Source organism: Carcharodon carcharias, chromosome 7 (assembly GCF_017639515.1).
Source record: "Carcharodon carcharias isolate sCarCar2 chromosome 7, sCarCar2.pri, whole genome shotgun sequence".
NCBI classification, from domain to species: Eukaryota; Metazoa; Chordata; class Chondrichthyes; order Lamniformes; family Lamnidae; genus Carcharodon; species Carcharodon carcharias.
This window is the reverse complement of record NC_054473.1, coordinates 79963785-79986141: the sequence shown is the minus strand read 5'-3', so window position 1 is coordinate 79986141 and position 22357 is coordinate 79963785. Positions and strand designations below refer to the sequence as shown.

The 22357-nt window shown below is 44.6% G+C and overlaps 1 protein-coding gene across 1 annotated transcript; it reads left to right on the top strand.

Annotated features, from left to right (window-relative positions):
- Positions 1-11080: 11080 nt before the first annotated feature.
- Positions 11081-21263, top strand: manf (mesencephalic astrocyte-derived neurotrophic factor). The gene is made up of 4 exons (XM_041192522.1): positions 11081-11400; positions 17027-17154; positions 17950-18091; positions 19935-21263. The coding sequence occupies exons 1-4, from the start codon at positions 11310-11312 to the stop codon at positions 20117-20119; spliced, it is 546 nt and encodes a 181-aa protein (XP_041048456.1). The 5' UTR covers positions 11081-11309; the 3' UTR covers positions 20120-21263.
- The last annotated feature ends 1094 nt before the right edge of the window (positions 21264-22357 follow it).

Genomic DNA, 22357 nt, shown 5'->3' with positions numbered 1-22357 from the left:
ACTGAGAGAAAGCTGTAAATAAAGCAAGAGGCACGTCAGAGATTTGTTCAGAAAGGGTAGTGTAAGTATTAACAAAAAGAGAAGCTAAAAGTGAAGAGAATTGAAAAGTGATTGTAACTGTACCTGTATCATTGAGTATTCTGTGATCCAGTGTATTCTCGGTTGATGATAGTGGGTGGGGGCTGAACACTGCAGGACTCTTGAATGGCCTGAAGTATAGAATTCTAAGAAATCACTCTTGTGTAGAAACACTGTCCAATCACCAGGACACAGAATAGTCTCCAGGCTCCAGGTATTGTGCTTTTCTTCCCCAGGATAAGAGAGGGTGGAAAGAGGGGTGGACAGTGAAATTTTCAAATATATTACAGTAACTACTCAATTGGATTTCAATTGGAGACAGCTGTTGTCCAGGGAAAATGTGAAAAGGCTGTTGAAGCAGAGAATAACTGTCAGCCTCTTTCATTTCAATCCTCAATGCTGCAGGCATATGCAGGCTCCAGCCATCATATGTAAACTCTGCACGGTCAACGTCCCCATCCGTTTACTGGATATTTCCATTCGGGACATTTGGAAGATGGAAAATTTTATCTTAAAAACAAAGAGAAATTTATGTCATTTTAATTTATTTTTTGTTCAACTTTAACTTTCTTTCATAAGTCAAGAGTTCCACTGGAGATTTTGTGGAAAAGAAAATGAAGTGTGGAAAGAAATTGTAAAATAAAAAATACATTTTGATGTATAACAGTAATGTGCCTCTTAATAGGCAGCATTCTTATTTAATATTTACCAAGCTATTGCAGTGCTTTCTTCGCAGTACACAGGCCCTGGAGTGTGTCCTGTAACTAAAGCATGCCAGATGTATTTTTGTGAGCCTTGTAATTTACAGTCCCGTTTTTCTGTACAGCAGCAATGTTAGAAATGATGGAGTTTAAACTGCCTGTTGTAACCATGGAGTTGCTCTGATTTAAAACTTGTCAGCATTTTCCGCACAGTGATGTGAAGTTGTTCCCCCCTTTCCAAATTGTGTCTGTCTCTATTGGACCATTTCAGTGGCTGAATAATATCACTCCTTGTACAAATCTTCCCTTTTGAATGCTGTGTAATTATTAATTTTATAAAAAGGGCAGAGAACGAGACCGCTAATGAGGGATTGACCTTTTGTGTAAAGGGTTTTTCTTTAATACTGAATTTCCATTCTGTGATTTTCGATGGCCCTTACTGCACACCTGGGGCTGTGACTGACCCAGGCCGGAAAGTAATTCGCTGCAGACATTTACCATGTGTCCTGACTTAGGAAAAAATGGTAGGAGCTGGGTAGCTACATTCAGGAACAGCTGAATCTCTACTGCCTAGATCTTAACTTTGGCAAAAGATGTCCAGGGGCTTGGCAGAATAATTTTCAGCAAATCACCTGCAGGCTAAAGGAAAATTCTTAAAGCCAAATTGGCTTCTAAAGCTGGGATAGGGATGGGTAAAGGTTAAAAAAAAAATCACTTGACCATTATGGTAGGTGACCTGTTGCCAGACCCATGGTTAGTTTTACACTTAAAAGATCAACTCAACACCATTTTTTGTGTACTTAATAGAACTGCCGCTTACCGTTTTTGTAAGGGGACTAGCAAGGGCGCACTGGTAAAAGTACATAGTGGGATTTTACTGTATATATTGTGTTAGCATGTCAGAATATGTGACGTGAATTTTAGATGTAAATACTTGCAGTTCATTTTCCTATTCACCAAATTGCTGTGATGTGTAATTCCTTAATGCCTAAAATTAAAGCCTTGATTTAACAAGAATTTTGTGTCTGTCTATGAGTTGGAAACAAAGGGCAACATTTTCCCCCCGGGGGGAGGAAGTATGGGAGTGGGTGCCGGTGGGCACCCCCAGTTGGGGGCTGCAGCCATTTTAAGTGGGTGCGCCAATTAAGGCCTGCGCAATGTGACATCCACCAGGAAGTGCCATGTGCTCCCTGTGCGGGCGGGAGGGAATTCCCTCAGCCAGGAGTGTGCTCTTTCGCGCATGTGTGTGAAAGTGCGCACATATCTCCCTGAGGCAAAGTGCTGCCTCAGGGAGATTGGCTCCGGTTTAAAACTTTTAATAAACATGTTTAAAATTTTTCCCTGCCATGTCCCCTCATGTGACACTATCACATGAGTTGGGACAAGTCCATAAGTTTTTTTGAAACCTTTCTTAAAAATGTAAATACCCTCATGAAACCTCATCCCGCCCGTGGATGAGGTTTCATGTTTTTCCGAAGCCCGCCTGGGCTCCCAGCCTGCCCGCCAACCTTAAGGTTGGTCGGGCAGGTCCATCAATGAGGTTAATTAGTTTTTTAATGGCCTTAACAGGCCGTTGACTGTTCGGCGGACGCACAGCCAATTCGGCTGTTTGCCCGCTGAACTGAAAATCAAAATGATGTGGGGTGACGTCGAGATGCACACCCAACATATCCCCACGTCATTTTACGCATCGGCGAGCGAGCCCCGCTGCCGCTTGCTGACTGGAAAAGCCTGCCCAAAAATAATGTCCCACGCTCAAATCTGTTGCAGCACAAATACAGTGAGCAGGGCCATCACTTCCCAGTGAATAATAAGATAAACATATTTGTGTAATTCCAACGTTTTAGTTTAAGGACCATATGTGATTACAAACTTTATTCAGGGAAAACAATCAGTGATTTTGACTTTTGCCATCTGTCTGGCTGACAGCTCATAGCTTTTGCTGTTTATCCTCAGCTGGTCATGCAGCAACTATGGAAAGAGAAACAGAATTTTTGCAGAGTCATCCTTTAAAAATGTTGGACAGCACCTGGATGCAGACATCCAGCACTCATTTCCGACAGATCCATTTTTACCGGTAAAGGGAAGGAGGTGGGGTGTGATTAACACAGGAGGGAAACCTTAACTCAGCAGGGCCATTTAAACTTAGTGCTGAATTCAAACATCCCATTTTGCCTATAACAAGGACTTGTAGTGTGGAAGTTCAGAATTGATGGAGTGGATGTAAAGGTTCTTGAAGGATGGATAAGGTCTGTTTAACTGTCATGATCTAAAGTTTATGAAATCCCCCACTTTTTAAACTGTTTAAAAAATACTGGCTGCAGCTGTCAGTGATTGTTAAAAAAAATTCTGCTTGAATGTTTTTATTGACAGACAAGCTGATGTAGCATATGTTGAAGCAGTTTCAATAGAGATCTTTGTTGACATTTCCCCAAGGGTTGTCATTACAAATGCTTGGCTGAGTTTCAAAAGTTACAATTATCTCAGCAGGGGTTCTGAGTTCTCAGTTGGATTAACAGCTGGAAAAGCCTAGTAAAGGATTAGAGATATGAACAATTGGAGGCAATTCAGAGAATGTTCATTAGGTTGATTCCTGGAATGATGGGACTATCTTATGATTAAAGACTGAGTAGGTTGGGCCTTTACTCATTGGAGTTTAGAAGAACGAGAGGTATCTTATTGAAATATATAAGATTCTGAGGGGCTTTACAGCTGTAAATCAGCTTCGGGTAGTTAGATTTTAGTACAACTTAACCATTTTTATACCATATTCACTCTAATAACTAATAAGGTAATAGAAGTCATTTTAACAATGTGGCTGAAGAAGCCATTTTATATCACTATTAAGTAGCAGCCAGTCTTGAAATATATGATTATAAAAGTAATGAACCATGATTGAGTTATATTATAATTAATGAATTAATGTAATCGATAATAATTTTAGAAAGACTGGATTTTAATTTAAATATTAATGAATAATCACTAAGTTGAGTCTCTCCCTCTTTCTCAAATAAGAAAGTGCAGTTTCAGCCAAAATTGCTCAAACAAGGGAATCTTTCTGGAGTCCTGATAAAGTTCTTAGGACCATATACTATGGTGTTGCAGAGTCTGGCTTAATGAATAGAGCGTTGTTCAGAATCAGAATAAGGAACAGTATGAAACAACTAGGGATGGGCAATAAATGCTGGCCCACCCAGCAAAGCCCACATCCCATGAAAGAATTAAAAAAAACCCTTGGGCAGAATTTTCTGCCTGTCGGGTGGGCTGGAGCGGGTGCAGGTGGGCGCGGACCCAATCGGCACCCCCAATTGAGTGCTCACCGCCTTTTTACGTGGGCAGGCCAATTAAGGCTTGCCAGCGTGATACGCACCCAGAAGCACTGTGTGCTCCCCGTGCTGGCGAGGGGTGGCGGTTGGCAGTTGGTGAGTCGGGAGTGCGAAAGAGCACAGAAATCTCCCTGAGGCACAGAGGTGCCTAAGGGAGATTAGTTTTAAGTCCAAAAAGTTTAATTAAGTGGCGATAAAATTTTTACGACATATCTCCTCATGTGAAACTGTCACATGCTGGGACATGTGCATTAATTTCAATAAAAGTGTTTATCAAAATTTAAAATCGTTCATGAAACCTCATCCCGCCTGTGTATAAGGTTCCATGAAAAATGCAAAGGCCACCTGGGCTCCGTTAATTACTTTAATTGAGAGTTAAATGGCCTTAATAGACCTTTGACAGTTCGGCGGGCACACAGCCCACTCAGGTATGCAACCACCGAACTGAAAGTCTGAATGAGGCGTGGTGACGCATGCCCGACGTCACCACATGTCATTTTACACCCGCTTGCTGAGCCAAAGATTCAGCCCCTGGTATTCCTGTCTGAGATAGTAAGGACAGATGGCATCCAGAGGGAAGATTCAACTAAAAGCCAACCAAATTTATTTAGCAACAGCTACAGCCAATCAACAAAATCAACAAAAACCTAACTCTGATATGGTGCGATGGTCATATGGGGGCTAAATACAGGGGTTCAGTAAGGTTTTGATGCTGGTCAAATTTAGAGGACTCTAGAGACAACAAACTGCATGTCAATCTCTGCAAGTGGGTTCGAGACCAGATACGTCAGAGGATGCAACCTGTGACTTCAACAGAAATGCCAACTGGCTGAAGCTGTAACAGTCATTGTCTTAAATTTGTTATGTATATCTTTTCTTTAATACATTTTTGAAAATTTGCTATCCAGAGAATCCTGTTTGCATTAATTGGTTAAGTCTTGCCCAGGCAAAAGTAGAGATCACACTGTTGAAATTAGTTACTTAGTGTTGTTCTATAATTCTAATTAGATGCTGAGATGATGTTTCCTGTGTGAGGGAATCTAGAACTAGGAGGCACTAAGACTGAGATAAGGAAGAATTTCTTCTCTCAGAGGGTTGTTAAACTTGAAATCTACTACTCCAGAGAACAAAGGAGGCTGGGTGATTGAATATATTCAAAGTTGAGTTAAACAGAATTTTGATCCACAGGGGAGTCAAACAGGCAGAATCTTCAGGTCAGTGAGTGGGGACGGAACCCACTTGCCGATGCGTCAAATGATGCGCAGTGATGGGAATGTGTCCTGACGTCACCGCGTCATTTAGATCTTGAGTTTGGCAGGCGCGTACTGGAGTCGGCTGCGCACCGGCTGAACTGTCAAAGGCCTATTAAGGTCATTTAAATAGTAATTAAACTAATTAACTGAGCTGCCTGTCCAACCTTAAGGTTTCATGATAAATCCACAGCTCATCCCTAATTGCCCTTGTTCAGGGGGCATTTAAGATTCAACCACATTGCTGTGTGCCTGTAGTCATACAGAGGTCAAACCAGGTAAGGATGGTAGGTTGCCTTCCCCAAAGGGCATTAGTGAGATGAGTTTTCATGATAATTAGCAATGGTTTTATAGTCATCATCAGGCTTTTAACTCCAGATTTTTGCTAAATTCAAATTTCACCATCTGCAGTGGGGGGATTTGAAACTGGATCCCCAGAACATTATATTTGGTCTCTAGTCCACGACAAGACCGCTATGCCACCACCTCCCTCTGTACATATATACACATGTATTCCATTAGATACCAAATTCATATACTGACTGAGATGGTCACAGAAGATGGAACTTGTGGAGATATAGACCTGGAAGCTGAACAAAGAAAAGATAAAAAGTAAATATAATATAAGGGAAGGAAACTGAAATGGTGGCTTATAATACAGAGTACCAGAACCAGCATACATTGGTCTGTGCCTTTTGAGTGCCCTTTTAAGTGATTCACAAACTCATTTCTGACTTGTTACCTTGCCTATTTTTATCCTTTTTTATTATTATTTATTCATGGGATGTGGGCATTGCTGAGGGCCAGCACTTTTTGTCCTATCCCTAACTGCTATTAAGAAAGTGGTGGTGAGCCGTCTTCTTGTACCACTGCAGTCCATGTACTCCCACAGTGCTGTTAGAAAGGGAGTTCCAGGATTTTGACCCAGCGACAGTGAAGGAACAATTATTATACAGCATCATTTCCAATTGAACAGAAGCTATTCCCCATGTTGGCTGCAGCTGATGTAGACTTTTTCTTGTTGACACTACAAGCAACTTGAGTGAGGGGTCTTCCCTCATGTCTAGGTGAGGGCTGTTCAGGCCGGTATAACACATTCTGCTGACCAGAGATGGCCTGTGTCACACGTTAGTTGGGCAAGGAATGGCTGTCATTTTATGATACGCTCTCAGCTGTGTAGCACAGCAGTGCCACTTAGCTTAATGTGCTGCCAGGACTGTGATATAAATTACACTATTGGTGATCAGACAGTGAAAACAACACAGTAGGAGAGAGAGAGAGATAGCAAGAACAAACTACCAATGACAGTTCATTTTCATCATCACTATAATACTTGCACTATCTTTCATTAGTTATGTGCACAGAACTACAGTGACTGCATTGAAAAATTAACCTACATGCCAAAGAACTGACTGAAGATGTAATGAGGTGCCATTTAAGTGGTGTTCTTTATCCAGTAAACATATCATCTCTGATGGGCAGCAATATTAGCTTCTTATCAAAGAAAAACTTGTATTTATACAGGATATCCCAAAGCACTTTATAGCCCATGAATTAATTTGGAAGTATAGTTTATATAGGGAAACAAGGCAGCCAATTTACACACAGCAAGGAACTGCAGACAGCAAAGAGATAAATTATAAGATCTGTGTCTGAAGATGTTGGTTGAGGGATAAATAATCCCCTGCTTTTCAATGAATAGTGCCATGGGATGTTTTACAGCTACCTGAGAATATGGATTTAACATCTCATCCTAAAGACAGCACTTTCAGCAATGCAGCACTCCCTCAAGAAAATCTTTAACATTTTAGTTCAAAAAGATGAACAGGGTCACCACTGCCCTATAGTCAATTTGTAATGAAAGGCACATCAGGCAGAATCACGGTGTTTACACATTAGACTAATCCTGCAGCAGGGTGTACGGATTAATGAGGACGAGGTCGGTGCTAAATATTGTGACAGTGGGGTACAATCACAATCTATATGTAAACTAATGGGCATGGTGCCAGGTAGTCTGGGCACAGGAAGAAAGTGTAAAGCATGGATAAAGCTCAGTGTGAAATATATCAAGAGGAGATAGTGAAAGCAGTGTTTAAGAGAAATAGGGCAGGATTTTACTTTCGTTGGGTGGGCATGACAGGTGGGCCCAGGAGCAGCTGGGGAAAGGTCCGCCACCCGCGATTGGCCCCTGACCGTGAATTCACACTGGCCATTAATTGGCGCTCAGCACTGCTAGGGTGGGGGTGGGAGGAGGGTGAGTGCAGAAGTCTGCGCATGCGCGCACTAAGAGATCCCTGAGGGCTCAGAGCTGCCTCAGGGAACTGAAGAATTGGAGAAACAGAAATAAGGATTTAAAATCTGATACATGTCCCCACATGTGACTCAGTCACATGAAGATAGGCATGTTTAAAATGAAGTTGAATTTTTTTTTATTTACCATTGGAAACCTCATCCAAACAAACGGATGAATGGGCAGTGAAAAATACACATTAATTAATTGCTTAAGGGCCTTAATAGGCCTCTTGTCGGCAGGCGCACCGATCGAAAGATTGCAAGAGTGCGCGATGACCTTGGAACTCTCGTCCGACGTCATTACGTGTGATTTTACGCCCGATTGGGTGGGGCGTGCGCCCGCCTGATGAAAGTAAAATCCTGCCCATGGTTTCTCAAATGGAAAGAACAATGAACACAGAATTGATGGCATTGCCCAGGGACATTAAAGGAAGACCATATGAATATCACTTGACACAGTGTCGTGTAAGGTGAGGATATTCATGTAATTATTAAATGTAGATAGAATGCGTTGAAGTAATGGCACCGTGTTAGTGTAATTAACCCTATAAAGATAAAATGGGGCAGAATCTTCGGCTCGCCTATCGGGAGCAGGGCCCACTCGCTGAGGCGTAAAATGACGCAGGGTGACATCGGGCGTGTGTCCTGATGTCACCACACGTCATTTTGATTTTCGACCGAGTTGGCTGCGCGCCTGCCAAATGGTCAAAGGCCATTTAAAAACTAATTAAGGCAATCAGCTGAGCTGCCGGTCCAACCTTAAGGTTGGCAGGCAGACGAAGAGCCCAGGCGGCCTTCACATTTTTCATGGAACCTCATCCACAGGCAGGATGAAGTTTCATGAATGATTTAAAATTTTCAGAAAAATTTGTATTAAAATTAATGCACATGTCCCAGCTCATGTGACAGTTTCACATGAGGGGACGTCATAAATTTTTCTGGCCACTTTATTACACTTCTTAGACTAAAACTAATCTCCCTGAGGCACAGAGGTGCCAGGTATTCTAGGCAAAGAAAGAAAGTGTAAAGCATGGATAAAGCTCAGTGTGAAACATATCAAGAGGGGGATAGTGAAAGCAGTGTCTAAGAGAAACGAGGCAGGATTTTGCTTTCATCGGGCGGGCATGACAGGTGGGCCCAAGAGCTTCATCACTGAAACTCCCACCTCAAACTCACTGCCCTGAACACACAATCCCACCATTGGTCCAACCTCCGACCACATTATCTTCCCACACCAATGGAATGTGAACAGAATCTTTGATGCCTGATGTAGCAATCTTGATGTTAAAACAAACAGGCTTTTTCTCCCATCACCAATATTTTCCTGGGAATCCTGGACAATGATCTTCTGATGAAAGATCATCAACCTGAAATGTTAACTCTGTTTCCTTCCACCGATGCTGCCTGACCTGTTGAATATTTCCAGAATTTCCTGCTTTTATTTCAGATTTCCAGTATCCACAGTGTTCTGCTTTTCGATTAATGATCTGGAGACTCCAGGCCATTTCCGGAGGGTTAGCACAATCCCATGGAAAATTGTCAGTCATGTTTAGTTAAGCCGTGCTGAGGACTTGCAAGGTACCATAGAAGTATATGTTGAATTTTGCACATTTTGTCATTTTTCCCCCAGAAAGTTAGTGGTTGAAATAACATATAAATTAGGAGCAGGAGTAGGCCATTCGGACCTTCGAGCCTGCCCAAGATACTGGCTGATCTGATTGTAACCTCAACTACACATTCCCACTGACCCCCAATTACCTTTCATCCCTTTGCTTATCAAGAATCGATCTACCTCTGCCTTAAAAATATTCAAAGACTGTGCTTCCACCGCCTTTCAAGGAAGAAATTTCCAAAAACTCACTACTCTCTGATAAAAAAAATTCTTCTCATCTTTGACCTAAATGGGCGACCCCTTATTTTTAAACAGTGGAAAAAAATATTTTTTAAGTTTTTAAAGATGAAAACTATGTCAACAATGGAAGATTGGTTTGGACAGGTAAGTGAAAGAAAAGGCAAAGAAAAAATAGAGGAACGAGGTGAATGAATGTGAGTGGGAGTATTATTGCCACAGTGATTTGAGCTCCTCATGGCCTAATTGGATACAATGTCCTGTTTCCAAGCTGTAATTTTTGACAAAGGCAAAATACTGCAGATGCTGGAAATCTGAAACAAAAGCAAAAACGGCTGGAAAAACTCAACAGGTCTGACAGCACTTATGGAGAGAAAGACAGTTAACGTTTTGAGTCCATATGACTTTTCTTCAGAACTGAAGGAAGTAGAAATGTGGTGAAATTTATACTGTTTAAGGGGTTGGAACAGGTGAAGCTGGATTAGAAGGCCAACGATAGGTGGAGGCAAAGGATAGATTGCAAAAGATGTCATAAACAAAAGGTCAAAACGGTGTTAATGGTGGTGGTACTGGCTGAAGGAGGTGCTAATGGTGACATTAAGAGTAGAAAGTAGAATGTGATAATGGCCGGATCAGGGTAAGCACTCTGAAAAGTGACAGATGGCCTTACTGGATGGGGGTGAGGGATGGCAGTGGGAAATAGGCTAAAGGCCGGGGATAACACAATTAATAAAAATGGAATTAAATTTAAAATATAATAATGAAAATAAGTGGAAAAAATAAAAAATAAAAACTAAAAAATAAAAATGAATTTAGAAAAAAGGGGATCAAAAAGGGGGGGATGGTGGAGAGAGTTCATGGTCTGAAGTTGTTGAACTCAATATTCAGTCCGGAAGGCTGTAAAGTGCCTAGTTGGAAGATGAGGTGCTGCTCCTCCAGTTTGCATTGAGCTTCACTGAAACAATGCAACAGGGCAAGGACAGACATGTGGGCATGAGAGCAGGGTGGAGTGTTAAAATGGCAAACAACAGGGAGGTCTGGGTGATGCTTGCAGACAGACCGAAGGCGTTCTGCAAAGCCATCATCCAGTCTGCATTTGGTCTCCCCAATGTAGAGGAGACCACGTTTCTACTTCCCTTAAGCTCTGAAGAGTCATCTGGACTCAAAACGTTAACTCTGTCTTTCTCACCACAGATACTGTCAGGCCTCGTGTGTAATTTTTGACATCTATATTCACAAAATGGCTGCCCAGCGAATTCCCTGTGACCACGCCCCTCATCGGCTCCGCCCCCTGTCCGCTCTGGCACCTCCCATCTCTGGCTCCGCCCATCTCCGCCATGGCCCTGGCCCTGGCTACTCAGCTCTCTGGGCTCGCCGCTCACTGGCTGCGCGCTTGACCTCACTAACCCAGACCCCGCTTCTCGACCTGGCCCGCCCCCTGTTGCCCTGGCCCCGCCCACGATTACCAGGAGACCAGACCCTTACCCACAATTCATCTCCAGGAAGTGACGTTGCGTTTAGGTGCTTGGTGGATGATTCCGATTGGCTGGATGCCCCTCGGCCAATCGCGAGGCGCCAACTGGCCGCTGGGAGACTTCACCGGGCGTAACCGAACCTGAGCGTGGGTCGCTCGCTGACGTGTACTGAATGACATCCAGAGAAACCATATAACGGGGAGGATGTGAGGGGCGGAGCCGTGTTAGCTGAGACGTGGTCCAATAGGGGTGCGATATGATGGTTTGGTTGCACAGCACGGTGTGTTGCCGGTAGGTACTAGGGGTTGGCCTGGTGCAGTAGAGACCTGGAGCTGAAGATGGGCGGAATGCTCTTGGCGAGTGGCGTGGCTGCGGCTTTTGTCTTATTGGTGGCGCCGTCCGAGGCATTGAAGGAAGGGGAGTGTGAAGGTAAGAGTTACCAAGAAGAGTGGGACATAGGGGGAGTGGATGGGGCACTGTGGGGGATGGGGATGGTGGGGAGGGCCATTGTGGTTGGTGGGTAGGTGGGAGGGTGGGCCGTGGTGGGTGGGTGGTTGGTTGGGCTGTGGTGGGCCGTGGTGGGCCAGGGTGGGTTGGTTGGTGGGTGGGTGGGCCTGGGTTGGTGGGTGGGCTAGGGTTGGTGGGTGGGCTAGGGTTGGTGGGTGGGCTAGGGTTGGTGGGTGGGCTAGGGTTGGTGGGTGGGTGGGTGGGCCAGGGTGGGTTGGTGGGTGGGCCAGGGTGGGTGGGCCAGGGTGGGTTGGTGGGTGGGCCAGGGTGGGTGGGCCAGGGTGGGTGGGCCAGGGTGGGTTGGTGGGTGGGTTGGTTGGTGGGTGGGTGGGCCAGGGTGGGTTGGTTGGTGGGTGGGTGGGCCAGGGTGGGTTGGTTGGTGGGTGGGTTGGTTGGTGGGTGGGTGGGCCAGGGTGGGTTGGTTGGTGGGTGGGTTGGTTGGTGGGTGGGTGGGTGGGCCAGGGTGGGTTGGTTGGTGGGTGGGTTGGTTGGTGGGTGGGTGGGCCAGGGTGGGTTGGTTGGTGGGTGGGTGGGCCAGGGTGGGTTGGTGGGTGGGTGGGTTGGTGGGTGGGTGGGTTGGTGGGTGGGCCAGGGTGGGTTGGTGGGTGGGTGGGCCAGGGTGGGTGGGTTGGTGGTTGGGTGGGCCAGGGTGGGTTGGTTGGTGGTTGGGTGGGCCAGGGTGGGTTGGTTGGTGGTTGGGTGGGCCAGGGTGGGTTGGTTGGGTGGGCCAGGGTGGGTTGGTGGGTGGGTGGGCCAGGGTGGGTTGGTGGGTGGGTCTGGGTGGGTCAGGGTGGGTTGGTTGGTGGGTCTGGGTGGGTCAGGGTGGGTTGGTTGGTGGGTGGGTGGGCCTGGGTGGGCTGTGGTGGGTGGGCCTGGGTGGGCTGTGGTGGGTGGGCCAGGGTGGGTTGGTTGGTGGGTGGGTTGGTTGGTGGGTGGGTTGGTTGGTGGGTGGGTTGGTTGGTGGGTGGGTTGGTTGGTTGGTGGGTGGGTGGGTTGGTTGGTGGGTGGGTGGGTTGGTTGGTGGGTGGGTGGGTGGGTGGGTTGGTTGGTGGGTGGGTGGGTTGGTGGGTGGGTGGGTTGGTGGGTGGGTGGGTGGGTTGGTGGGTGGGTGGGTGGGTTGGTGGGCCGTGGTGGGTGGGTTGGTTGGTGGGTGGGTGGGCGAGCCGTGGTGGGTTGGTTGGTTGGTGGGCGGGCGGGCCGTGGTTGGTGGGTGGGAGGGAGGGCCGTGGTTGGCGGGTGGGTGGGAGGGAGGGCCATTGTGGTTGGTGGGCAGGTGGTTGGGAGGGCCGTTGTGGCGGGTGGTTGGGAGGGCCGTTGTGGTGGGTGGGAGGGAGGGAGGGAGGGCCATTGCGGCCCTTTTTGTCTGTAATAGGCCCCAGTCCAGCTCTACCTGTTCACTATTTACATGCCAGAAGATGATTTTTGGATGGGAGGTAATTGTAGAAGGGTGGGGGGCAGAATGAGAGAGTGATATGCAGAGTGTGCGTCCATTTAAAGAAGTGGAAGGGGTGGGGGTGAGGTGGAGGAGGGTTTGAGGGGAAGATTAAAGGGAGTTTCCCAGAATGAAGTGAAGGTGGGGAAATAGTAAGAGCTGAAGGGGGTGTAGCACTGAGGTTTTGAATGTCGGGTAACAGAATGTGGAAGGCTGGGGGAGTTGGGGATTGGAAGATTGGATGGGAGAGTAGTTGAAAATCGCCCAATAATGTCAAATTTAGATTGCCTGAAGTTCTTCATTTTAGATAGAATGATATCTCAACCTTAAATTGTGATTTTTCTGAAGCTGCTGTTTTATTTGAGTTGCTAATTGTACAAAAGAACGGTTATCCTTTGTCTCCATTGAGCAGATCAAACACTAGTTCGGACTGCACGTCTCCTCTTTTTCCCTTGGTCTCATCCCTTCCCTCCTGCTGTGGTTTGGGTTGTGAGAAACCGGTGTTTGTGTGCCTAATCCCACAGTGCCATCAGGATATGGATTTGGTCATGTTTACACTAGTGAATGAAGCTGCAGCCTAAATAGTGTTGGAAGTACGTGAAGTGAGGTTTGAACCCATGATCTTTCAGCTCCGAGTATAATCATTGAGCCAATCTGGCCCTTGAAGGACTGCTGCAGCTGAAAACCATTGCCTTCAGTACCTTCAACCACCAAGGGTCTTAAGGCCAATGGTCCCAGGTCTAACTAGATATCTTCCTCAAGCTGTGTATTCATATTCGGTTGCTGCAGTGACTCCCCACAAGCAGTCAGTGCCCCTTCATGTTGAAATTGCTCCCTGGGGAATGACTACTGCAGCTCAGGCTAGACTGTGGACGAAGAAACTGCACTGCCAAATGACAGTGACATCCAAATGCATAGTGCCAGATTGACATTCAGGCTGATTAAAAATAACTGCCCCAGATACTCCCTGTAGGGAAGGGAGTGGACATTGGGTAGAACCCTGGTATTGGTGTCTATATTTCTGTAAAGTAGCCACTTGACGTGAATTCTCCAAGGTGCTCGCACTCTTCAGAATTTCTCTAGTAATTTGAGTGGAGCAGGTTAAAAAGGAATTTGATGGAGGTATTTAAAATTTCAGTTTAGATGGAGAGACTGTTTCCAATGTCTGAAAGGTCAGTAACAAGAAGAAACAGATTGAAGACAATAGGCAGAAGAACCAGAGGTGACATGGTTCGGATTTGGAAAACACTGCCTGAAGCTGGTGAATATAGATTCAATAATAAACTTCGAGGGAATTGCAGGGACACAGGGAAGGAGTGGGGAAGTGGAATTAACTGGATTGCCTTACAAAAGAGCCAGTGCAGACCTGGTGGACTGAATGGCCTCACTCTACGCTGTATTGTATGATTCTAATTAGTCTTCTACTTCCCAAAGCATAGGGAAATTTGTACTGCTATTTAAATCAAATGATAGGTGCAAGGATTTTATTAAGCATACTTACTACCTCTTTTGCAGCATGTGTTGCTGTGTGTGCACTATTCTGGTGCTGCTAATTTAATATGCATGTACAGTAACATTGGCAGACATCTGGCATCTGTTTACCCTGAAACTGGAGTGTGACAATGAAGGGATTTCCCCCTTTCCAACTCGTCAAAACACTGAACCTTGCTCAACAGGGAAGGTCCCTGCTTTAATCTCTGGGTTAGTTGATCCAAGCACGTGAGTGAAATGGTTTGGCCCCCAGCCTGGACAGTCACAGTCTCACAGGTTCTAGTCACGACCCTGTAATCCCTCTGTAAAATAAGCTTTGGATGGGGCACCTACAGGGTCAAATTCTGCTGCATTCTGCAGGTAAAGTATACCTTGAATATAGCGAGCTATGGTGCTTAACAGTGATTCTAGTGAAGCATTACTTAATGGGAGCCATTTGAGGTGGCAGTCTTCACTCAGTGGCAGCACTCTTCAACTGAGTCACAGTGATGAGTTTAAGCCACACTCCAGATCCTTGTAACACAATCTAGGCTGACATTCCATTGTAGTACTGAAGGAGTCCTGCACTGTCAGAGGTGACAACTTTTAGATGAGATATTAAATTGAGGCCTTGTTTTCCCTCATGAATGTAAAACATCCTGTAGCATTATTCAAAGAGCAGGGCACATCTCCTGGGGTCCTGGCCAATACTTCTCTCAACCAACACCACTAAGACAGAAAGGGACATAAAAAAACATGTGCACCGAAGGAGGCCATTTGGCCCATTGTGCATGTGTAGGCCGAGAAAATGTTTTCCAGTCTAATCCAACTTTTCAGCTCTTCATCCGTACTATGAGGCTGTTCAGCCCCATGAGTCTGTTTGGCCATTTAATGGGACCATAGCTGACCTGCAACCTAATTCCATAAACCTGTCTTTTCCCATATCCCTTAATACCCATGGTTAACAAAAATCTATCAATCTCAGTTTAAAATTTAACAATTGCTCTCGTGTCCCCATGGGTTATAGCACTTCAATTGCATTTCCAAGTATTTTTTTAAATGCAACGAGTGTTTCTCCCTCTACCTCCTTTTTCAGGCAGATTAGGTGTGAAGCACTTTGGGGCATCCCATAGTTATAAAGGCTCTATAGAAATGCAAGTGCTTCCTTTAACATGCACACAGGGTAATCACACAGCAAGGAAATATGTTAGGAGGCACCAGGTGGAGAAGTACTAGATTGAACTTGGTTCTTGTGCTTGTATCTTAACCCATGGAACTGAAAGGGGTTAATCTCTGCATATGTTTTCCAATTGGGATGAGGAGCATTAAGTCAAGCTACTTGAGCAGACACTCCACTTAATATACTCACCTTGGGATTTATAATCATTTTTGATTAGCTAATGTTTTCCAGTGTTTGCAGAAAGGAGTTTGGAGACTTCCCTACAGTTGACACTTCTAGATTGTGTGTTTGAGTTGAGTGAAGTAGCACTGTATTGTCACAAGATTCTGGCTAGGGCTGCGAGTTGGAAGGTTGTCTGTCCCTGTGCTTTATTTTACAACATTGAACACAGATCAGGGAGCATAAAGTGGAGATAACGATTAATGGCAGATTCAAAGGTTTTTAAAGTGGCAAGGTGTGAAGAGGTGCAGGCATGTGAATGTTAATCACTGACAGAAACAATTGAGTAGAACAAAGTATGTAGTAGATCAGAGTTAGAAAAAGGAGGGTCCTTCAAAGAGCTAAATGGCCTCTTTCTGTGCTCTACAATTTGTGCTGGTATGTAGGACTGGAGAAGATTTCACGGGATTTAAAGATAGGCTTGAATTCAGTGCACTTTGGTGATTTTAGGAAGTACTTGGAAATTGAGGATAGGGATGATGGGTGTGAGAGATTGGATATATGGCCCATTTTTGAAGGAGTTGAGGGTTTCTGAAAGGCACTGCTGGAGTAGCTGACACTGACTGTTGGAAAGATTCAGTATTGAGGTGATTGGAAGTGGGTCCCACTGATTGTGGGAGTCAGCTCAGGATCACAAGGTTGGGCACTGACCAGTTTTATTCTGAGCAAGTAACCAGGGATGGAAATGGAATTGGTATCCAGGCTGTGAAGTTTCAGGTGGGCTGGATACAAAGGGGAGGAAATAGTGCTGTGATTGAATAGTGTCCTGCTCAGACCCCATGTTGAACACTATTTGGTCCTGGAAATTGCATGTTAGGAGGGACGTATTGACCTTTCAGGAGATGCATCAGCAGAATAATACTGGGATTTAAAAGGGTCAAATCATGAGGCCAGGAGCATTGAACATGGTTTGCATTCACTTAACTTTAGAAGATTGAAGTTTTTAATTATTTGAGGTGTTTTTAAAATGATAGTGATACATTAGAGTACACATGGAGAAATTATTTCCTCTGGAAAATTGAGAGCAAAAGTGCGTAATTTTGAAATTAGAGCCAGACTGTTCACAGTGAAACTGGGGGACTTTTTTTTCCCCACAAAGCGTAATAGAAATCTGGAAAACTCCAGCAAATGCTGGGAGTTAATTGCAGCTTAATACCTTCCTCCTATACCTGCAGCTGCTAAAATATTTTTGATTTTTTAGTGTTAAACCAAACAGATGTAAGGTTTTTTTTTGTTCTTTCTTGCAGTATGTTTGTCATTCCTGGGACGGTTTTACGACTCTCTGAATGAACAAGGTATAAACTTCACTCCTGATGTTATAGAGGAACATCTAATCCAGACTTGCAAAGATGTCAAGGGCAAGGAGAACCGATTTGTAAGTGGCTGGTAATTTACAATGTCGTGCCTTGCGTGTGCAATGTAGTTTGATGTGCTGAGGCAGTGATTGTGCTGGGTAACTTAAAGCACACTCATGAAGGATGATGCCGTATTGTCTTTCTGCTTAAATCCAGGACTATTTCCACGGCTTCCCAAAAGCTGCTTCAACACTAAAGCCCTTCCCTGTTCCCCAATGCCCTGTCGCCCCCCTCCCCAAACCACCTACACCTCTCTTGCAGGCAATGGGGTGAGTTTGGTGAACACTTAAGTTTTAAAGCTCCTCTTTTCACTGTAATTTCTGTTCACTGGCAGGGTGAAGGACCAGTCAGGTATGTGTTAGTGTTAACAACAGGACTCCATACTGCAGCTGAAGGTTTGAACCCACAACCACCTTGGATTTAGTTCCAGGAGTAGTTTAATGTCTCTCATTAACCTTTCCCATTTAACTCTAACTCTGACTCATTCATATTAATTTCGTAACAGAAGAATTGTATTCGATTGAAGACCTTTGAACTGTGTGCATTTTGGATCCATTAATTGTATCGGATCTGATTAAATCCAACATATTTCCAATTCATGGATAGTGGTGTGGGTCTATTTAGGACCAGCTTATTTCTGTGAACAATCAGTCAGTTTATTAAGTGGTAAAAGTGTGTCCATGCCCAAGACATCTGCATATTTGAAGTTAAGTAAGGAAGTGTGGGTGGTCAATGATTGAAGCAGCAGGGCAATCTAGAAAGGAGTGGAGAGCTGGAGGAAGTACAAATGTCACTAATGTATTTTTTTATTCCAGTGCTATTACATTGGAGCAACACGTGATGCAGCCACCAAGATAGTTAAAGAAGTCTCCAAACCCATGAGCAATCATGTACCGGTTAATAAAATATGTGAAAAACTGAAGAAGACAGACAGTCAGATCTGTGATCTGAAATATGGTAAGGGTCAGTGCAGGTGCAAAGCTGGAGTTTGAGTAGTTAGATTATGAAGACGGGTTGCATAAAGTTGGTTGAACGATTGGTTTGGAAGATTGACAAGTGATTTAACCAAGGTATATTAAATGATTCCAGATTTGAAAGGGCAGAGAGTAAAGTTAATTCCTCCGAGGAAATCTAGGACTGGAGTTGGGGGACACACATTTTAAAATTAGAGCTAGACTGTTCAGGGATGATATCAAGGAAGCATTTCTTCAAAGGGTAGTGGAAATCTGGAATTTCAACCCCAATAGTCTGTGGACAATAGAACATTTCAAGACTGGGTGATAGATTTTGGTTAGTTAAGCATATCCAGGGATATGGAATAAAGGTGGGTAAAAGGAATTGAGGTACAGAATATATTTTTTAATTACAGTACTAGTATTGGTTTTACAGCTGTATCTTTTCTGTCTAAAACCAAAGTAGCACTTAAAGCTTCCCACAGATTGCCACCATCTATTCAGCCTTTTCCTTAAAGTATTAATTTAAAAACTTATCCCACAATGGGGCATTTTCCCTGCTTGCCTTGTATAAGTGTGTTTTTGACTTCTGACTGGTACCCATTGAAGTTGGCTCTGTAGATGCTGGCTCTGTGCTATGAATCAATTTTGCTGGCTGGGCTTTGGGGCTTCACTGCTAACAAATACACACCTACCAGAGTTCTGCCTAGTCAGACACGTGACTTGAGCTCCTGAAGCTTGGGAAGGTCCACCAGACCAAAGCTGTGCCCTACTGCAGTATATGTTCTGGGCTGTGAATTCTTGGACATTGCAAACAACTAGTACATCCCAAATTAGAAGCAATGGTTGCTGCTGAGTAAAGATTTTCTTCCAAGACTTTGGTTCTTGCCCTCTTTTATACAGTGTCCAAATCTGCTGGGGTGAATAAGCCCCATTTTCTCAGTAATGATGTATGACTAGGGCTCAGTATATGGAAATTAGGGTGCATTAGTGGGCTATTTCATTAATCTGTTACATTGCTGCTGGGGTCAAACTGACTCCTAAGCTGCAGTATTTTAAGGGTGAAGTGAATTAATTAATCAATGTAGTTTTGTTTAATGAGGAACCCAAATATAAGGTCAGTGTGCCCATAGTGCAGAACACCACCAAGGTTGAAGACAGGATATATTGAGGAATGTTAGGTGACACCAAGTTTGAGTTTTAAAAACCTTGATTTATCCTGACTTCTCTTGTTTCCACCCATGTAGGGTGGCCTGCATGATGGGTTTGAATTATCTGGAAACAAATGTTAAGAGTAGACGATGCAATGAATTTTATCCCATTGCTGTTCAAAAGTTAGCCTTGGGCTGTTCTGAGGTTGTCAGAGTCACTATATAAATAAGATCATAAGACGTAGAAGCAGAAGTAGGCCATTAGGCCCTTTGAATCCACTCTGCCATTCATGAGATCATGGCTGACCTGATAATCCTCAACTCCACATTCCTGCCTTTTCCCCATAACGCTTGGTTCCCTTAATGTCAATTCTTTCTTTAGTCAACAAGCTGCTGCATCTTGCTAAATGTTGAGGTGGTTCTGTTCAACTAGTGGGACTTGTTGCAGTGCAGTGGCACATCATATAGCACTAAGGGGAAACATGCATTTGTGTAAAGACATTGCAAACTCCAGGTCTTAGCATTGTCAGGCACAGTGCCCTCACAGAAAAGTGAGTCAATCCACAAAGGACCAGCCTATACAAAACTGTCCTCTCAAATGGAGAACTGTATAATGGGAGGGTGTGTTTGGGGAAGGGGATTGAGAATGGTGCTGCTGACCATCTGGTTGTTTCTTTCCACTCTACTGAACCCCAGACAAACAGGTGGACCTGAGCACAGTTGATCTGAAGAAGCTGCGAGTCAAGGAGCTGAAGAAGATCCTTGACGAGTGGGGCGAGTCATGTAAAGGCTGTGCAGAGAAATCTGACTTCATCCGGAAAATCACTGATCTGATGCCCAAGTACGCCCCCCTTGCTGCCAAATCACGGAGTGAACTCTAGTGAAACCCCAAGTGTGCCCTGCCACCACCTCGTTATTGTACATTTCCATTGGTTTTTCACTTGCCTTTTTTGTATTTATTAATAAAAAGGGGACTTTAATGTCTTGAGATTTGCTATAAAATAAACTGATTCTCGGGAAGTGTTGCTTGTGGTGTTTTAGGAGAAAAGAGTTAGAGCATGGAGGTGCTTGTAAAAGTTGCATAAAAATTTATGCTAGCTGGTTTTCTGAGCAGTGCTGTGGAATGTGGTCATGCAGCAGCTCCCTAGGGGTATAGTGGCATTTTGTTTTATCGTTAACCTACTTTTGCATTGTGATATCTTATAGGCCTTTGTTTCAAATCTGTTGCTAATTGGCTGAATTAGTCTACACTCTTGTAGTAAAGGCCCCATGTGAAAAGGAATTGAAGCAGTCTGAACCTATCCCTACTGGGCATGAACTGTCATTAGTTGGGTATTTGGCACACCAATTCAGGGAGGCACTGTGGCAATGAACCAAGTGCCCAGGAATTTCCAATCCCCACCCTAAGCTAGTTGATCTATGTGGTGAAAGAGAAATTGGTTAAACACCCTGGATGAGCTCAGCAAAACCCAGTAAGGACCTGCAACCTCTATTTTGTATTGTACAGCAATCCCTACTGGAAAATGTATGTTTGTCGACACTGAAGGAACATAGGCTTGGACTTAACTATACGGTGATTTCTCCTCAGCCCCCCCAACTTATTTTGCTCAAGGGGTTTTCTATAGTGTGTCCAAAGTGTAAGGGACTTCTTTGTGGAATGGCGTGGGTGGGGGAAGAAGAGGGGATATTACCAGCAAGTACTAGATATGGATCTAACTGGTGTGGGAAGTGAAATTCACACTGGTGAAATTGTGGACATTCCTCGAGTCACATTGAATCAGAGTGATAGCTGGCCTATGGAGAGGTGCTGATGCTCGCACTGGGTGGCGTTGTCATCCTTGCCTGGCAATGATGTCCCTCAGGGCACAAAGACTTGTATATCCCCTGCCACTTCCAGCCCCAGAGGGGAAAAGCCAATTGTCCAGTTTGGCACTCAGCTGCCTGTACAGTGCAGATATCTATTAACCCACTTTTTTTGTTCTGTTTACAAAAATCTTGTTCATTAAATATTTTTTTTTAAATAAATTTTGTACTATGGATTTTTTTTTTTTGTTTAAGCAACATTATATTAATGGCTTCTGTGATTAACCCTAACCTAGTCCCACTTTTCAAGAATTTTCCAGCCTCCCTACCTCATGCTTCAGACCTCAAAGAAATGATGACTCGTGCTAACCTCTGTATAAGTGCCCCAATCGACTTCTTCAGCGAGAATGACTTTAATGATACAGAAACTGGTGGATTGACCACACATTATTGCACTTTCTTACTGACATGATGCCCTTTGCATCACAACAGTTGCTTATCTTCCCCACCCCCCCCCAACAAAACCCTGCGAAAACATTGGCCCATCTATCACTGAAGCCCTCAGTCATGTTATTTCCAGACTCATTTAGTCCTAATGGTCTCCCAACATCCTTAAACCCCAACTCACCTTTACCTCTGCTCCTTGTACCTTGTCCCATCCTTGCCCACCACCAAAGTCAGACTGTGACCTATAATTTACTGGCCTATCCAGCCTTGTAGATGGTGGACAGGCTTTGGGGAGTCATGAGGTAAGTTACTCGCCACAGGATTCCTAGCATCTGACCTGTTATTTATGTGGCTTGTCCAGTTCAGTTTCTGGCCAATGGTAACTCCCAGAATGTTGATAGTGGGCGGATTTAGTGATGGTAATACCATTGAATGTCAAGGGGCGATGGTTAGATTCTCTCGTTGGAGATGGTCATTGTGTGGCACGAATGTTCCCTGCCACTTGTCAGCTCAAGCCTGGCAATTGCCCAGATTTTGCTGCATTTGGACATGGACTGCTTCAGTATCTGAGGAGTTGGGACTGGTTCTGAACATTGTGCAATCATCAGGAAACATTCCCACTTATGACCTTAAGCTGAAGATGGTTAGGCCTAGGACACTATCCTGAGGAACTCCTGCAGTAATGTCCTGGAGCTTAGAAGACTGACCTCCAACAACCACAACCATCTTCCTTTGTGCTAGGTATGACTCCAACCAGCGGAGAGTTTTCCTTCCGATTCCCATTGACTCCAGTTTTGCTAGGGCTCCTTGATGTCACACTCAATCAAATGCTGCCTTGATGTCAAGAACAGTCACTCTCACCTCACCTT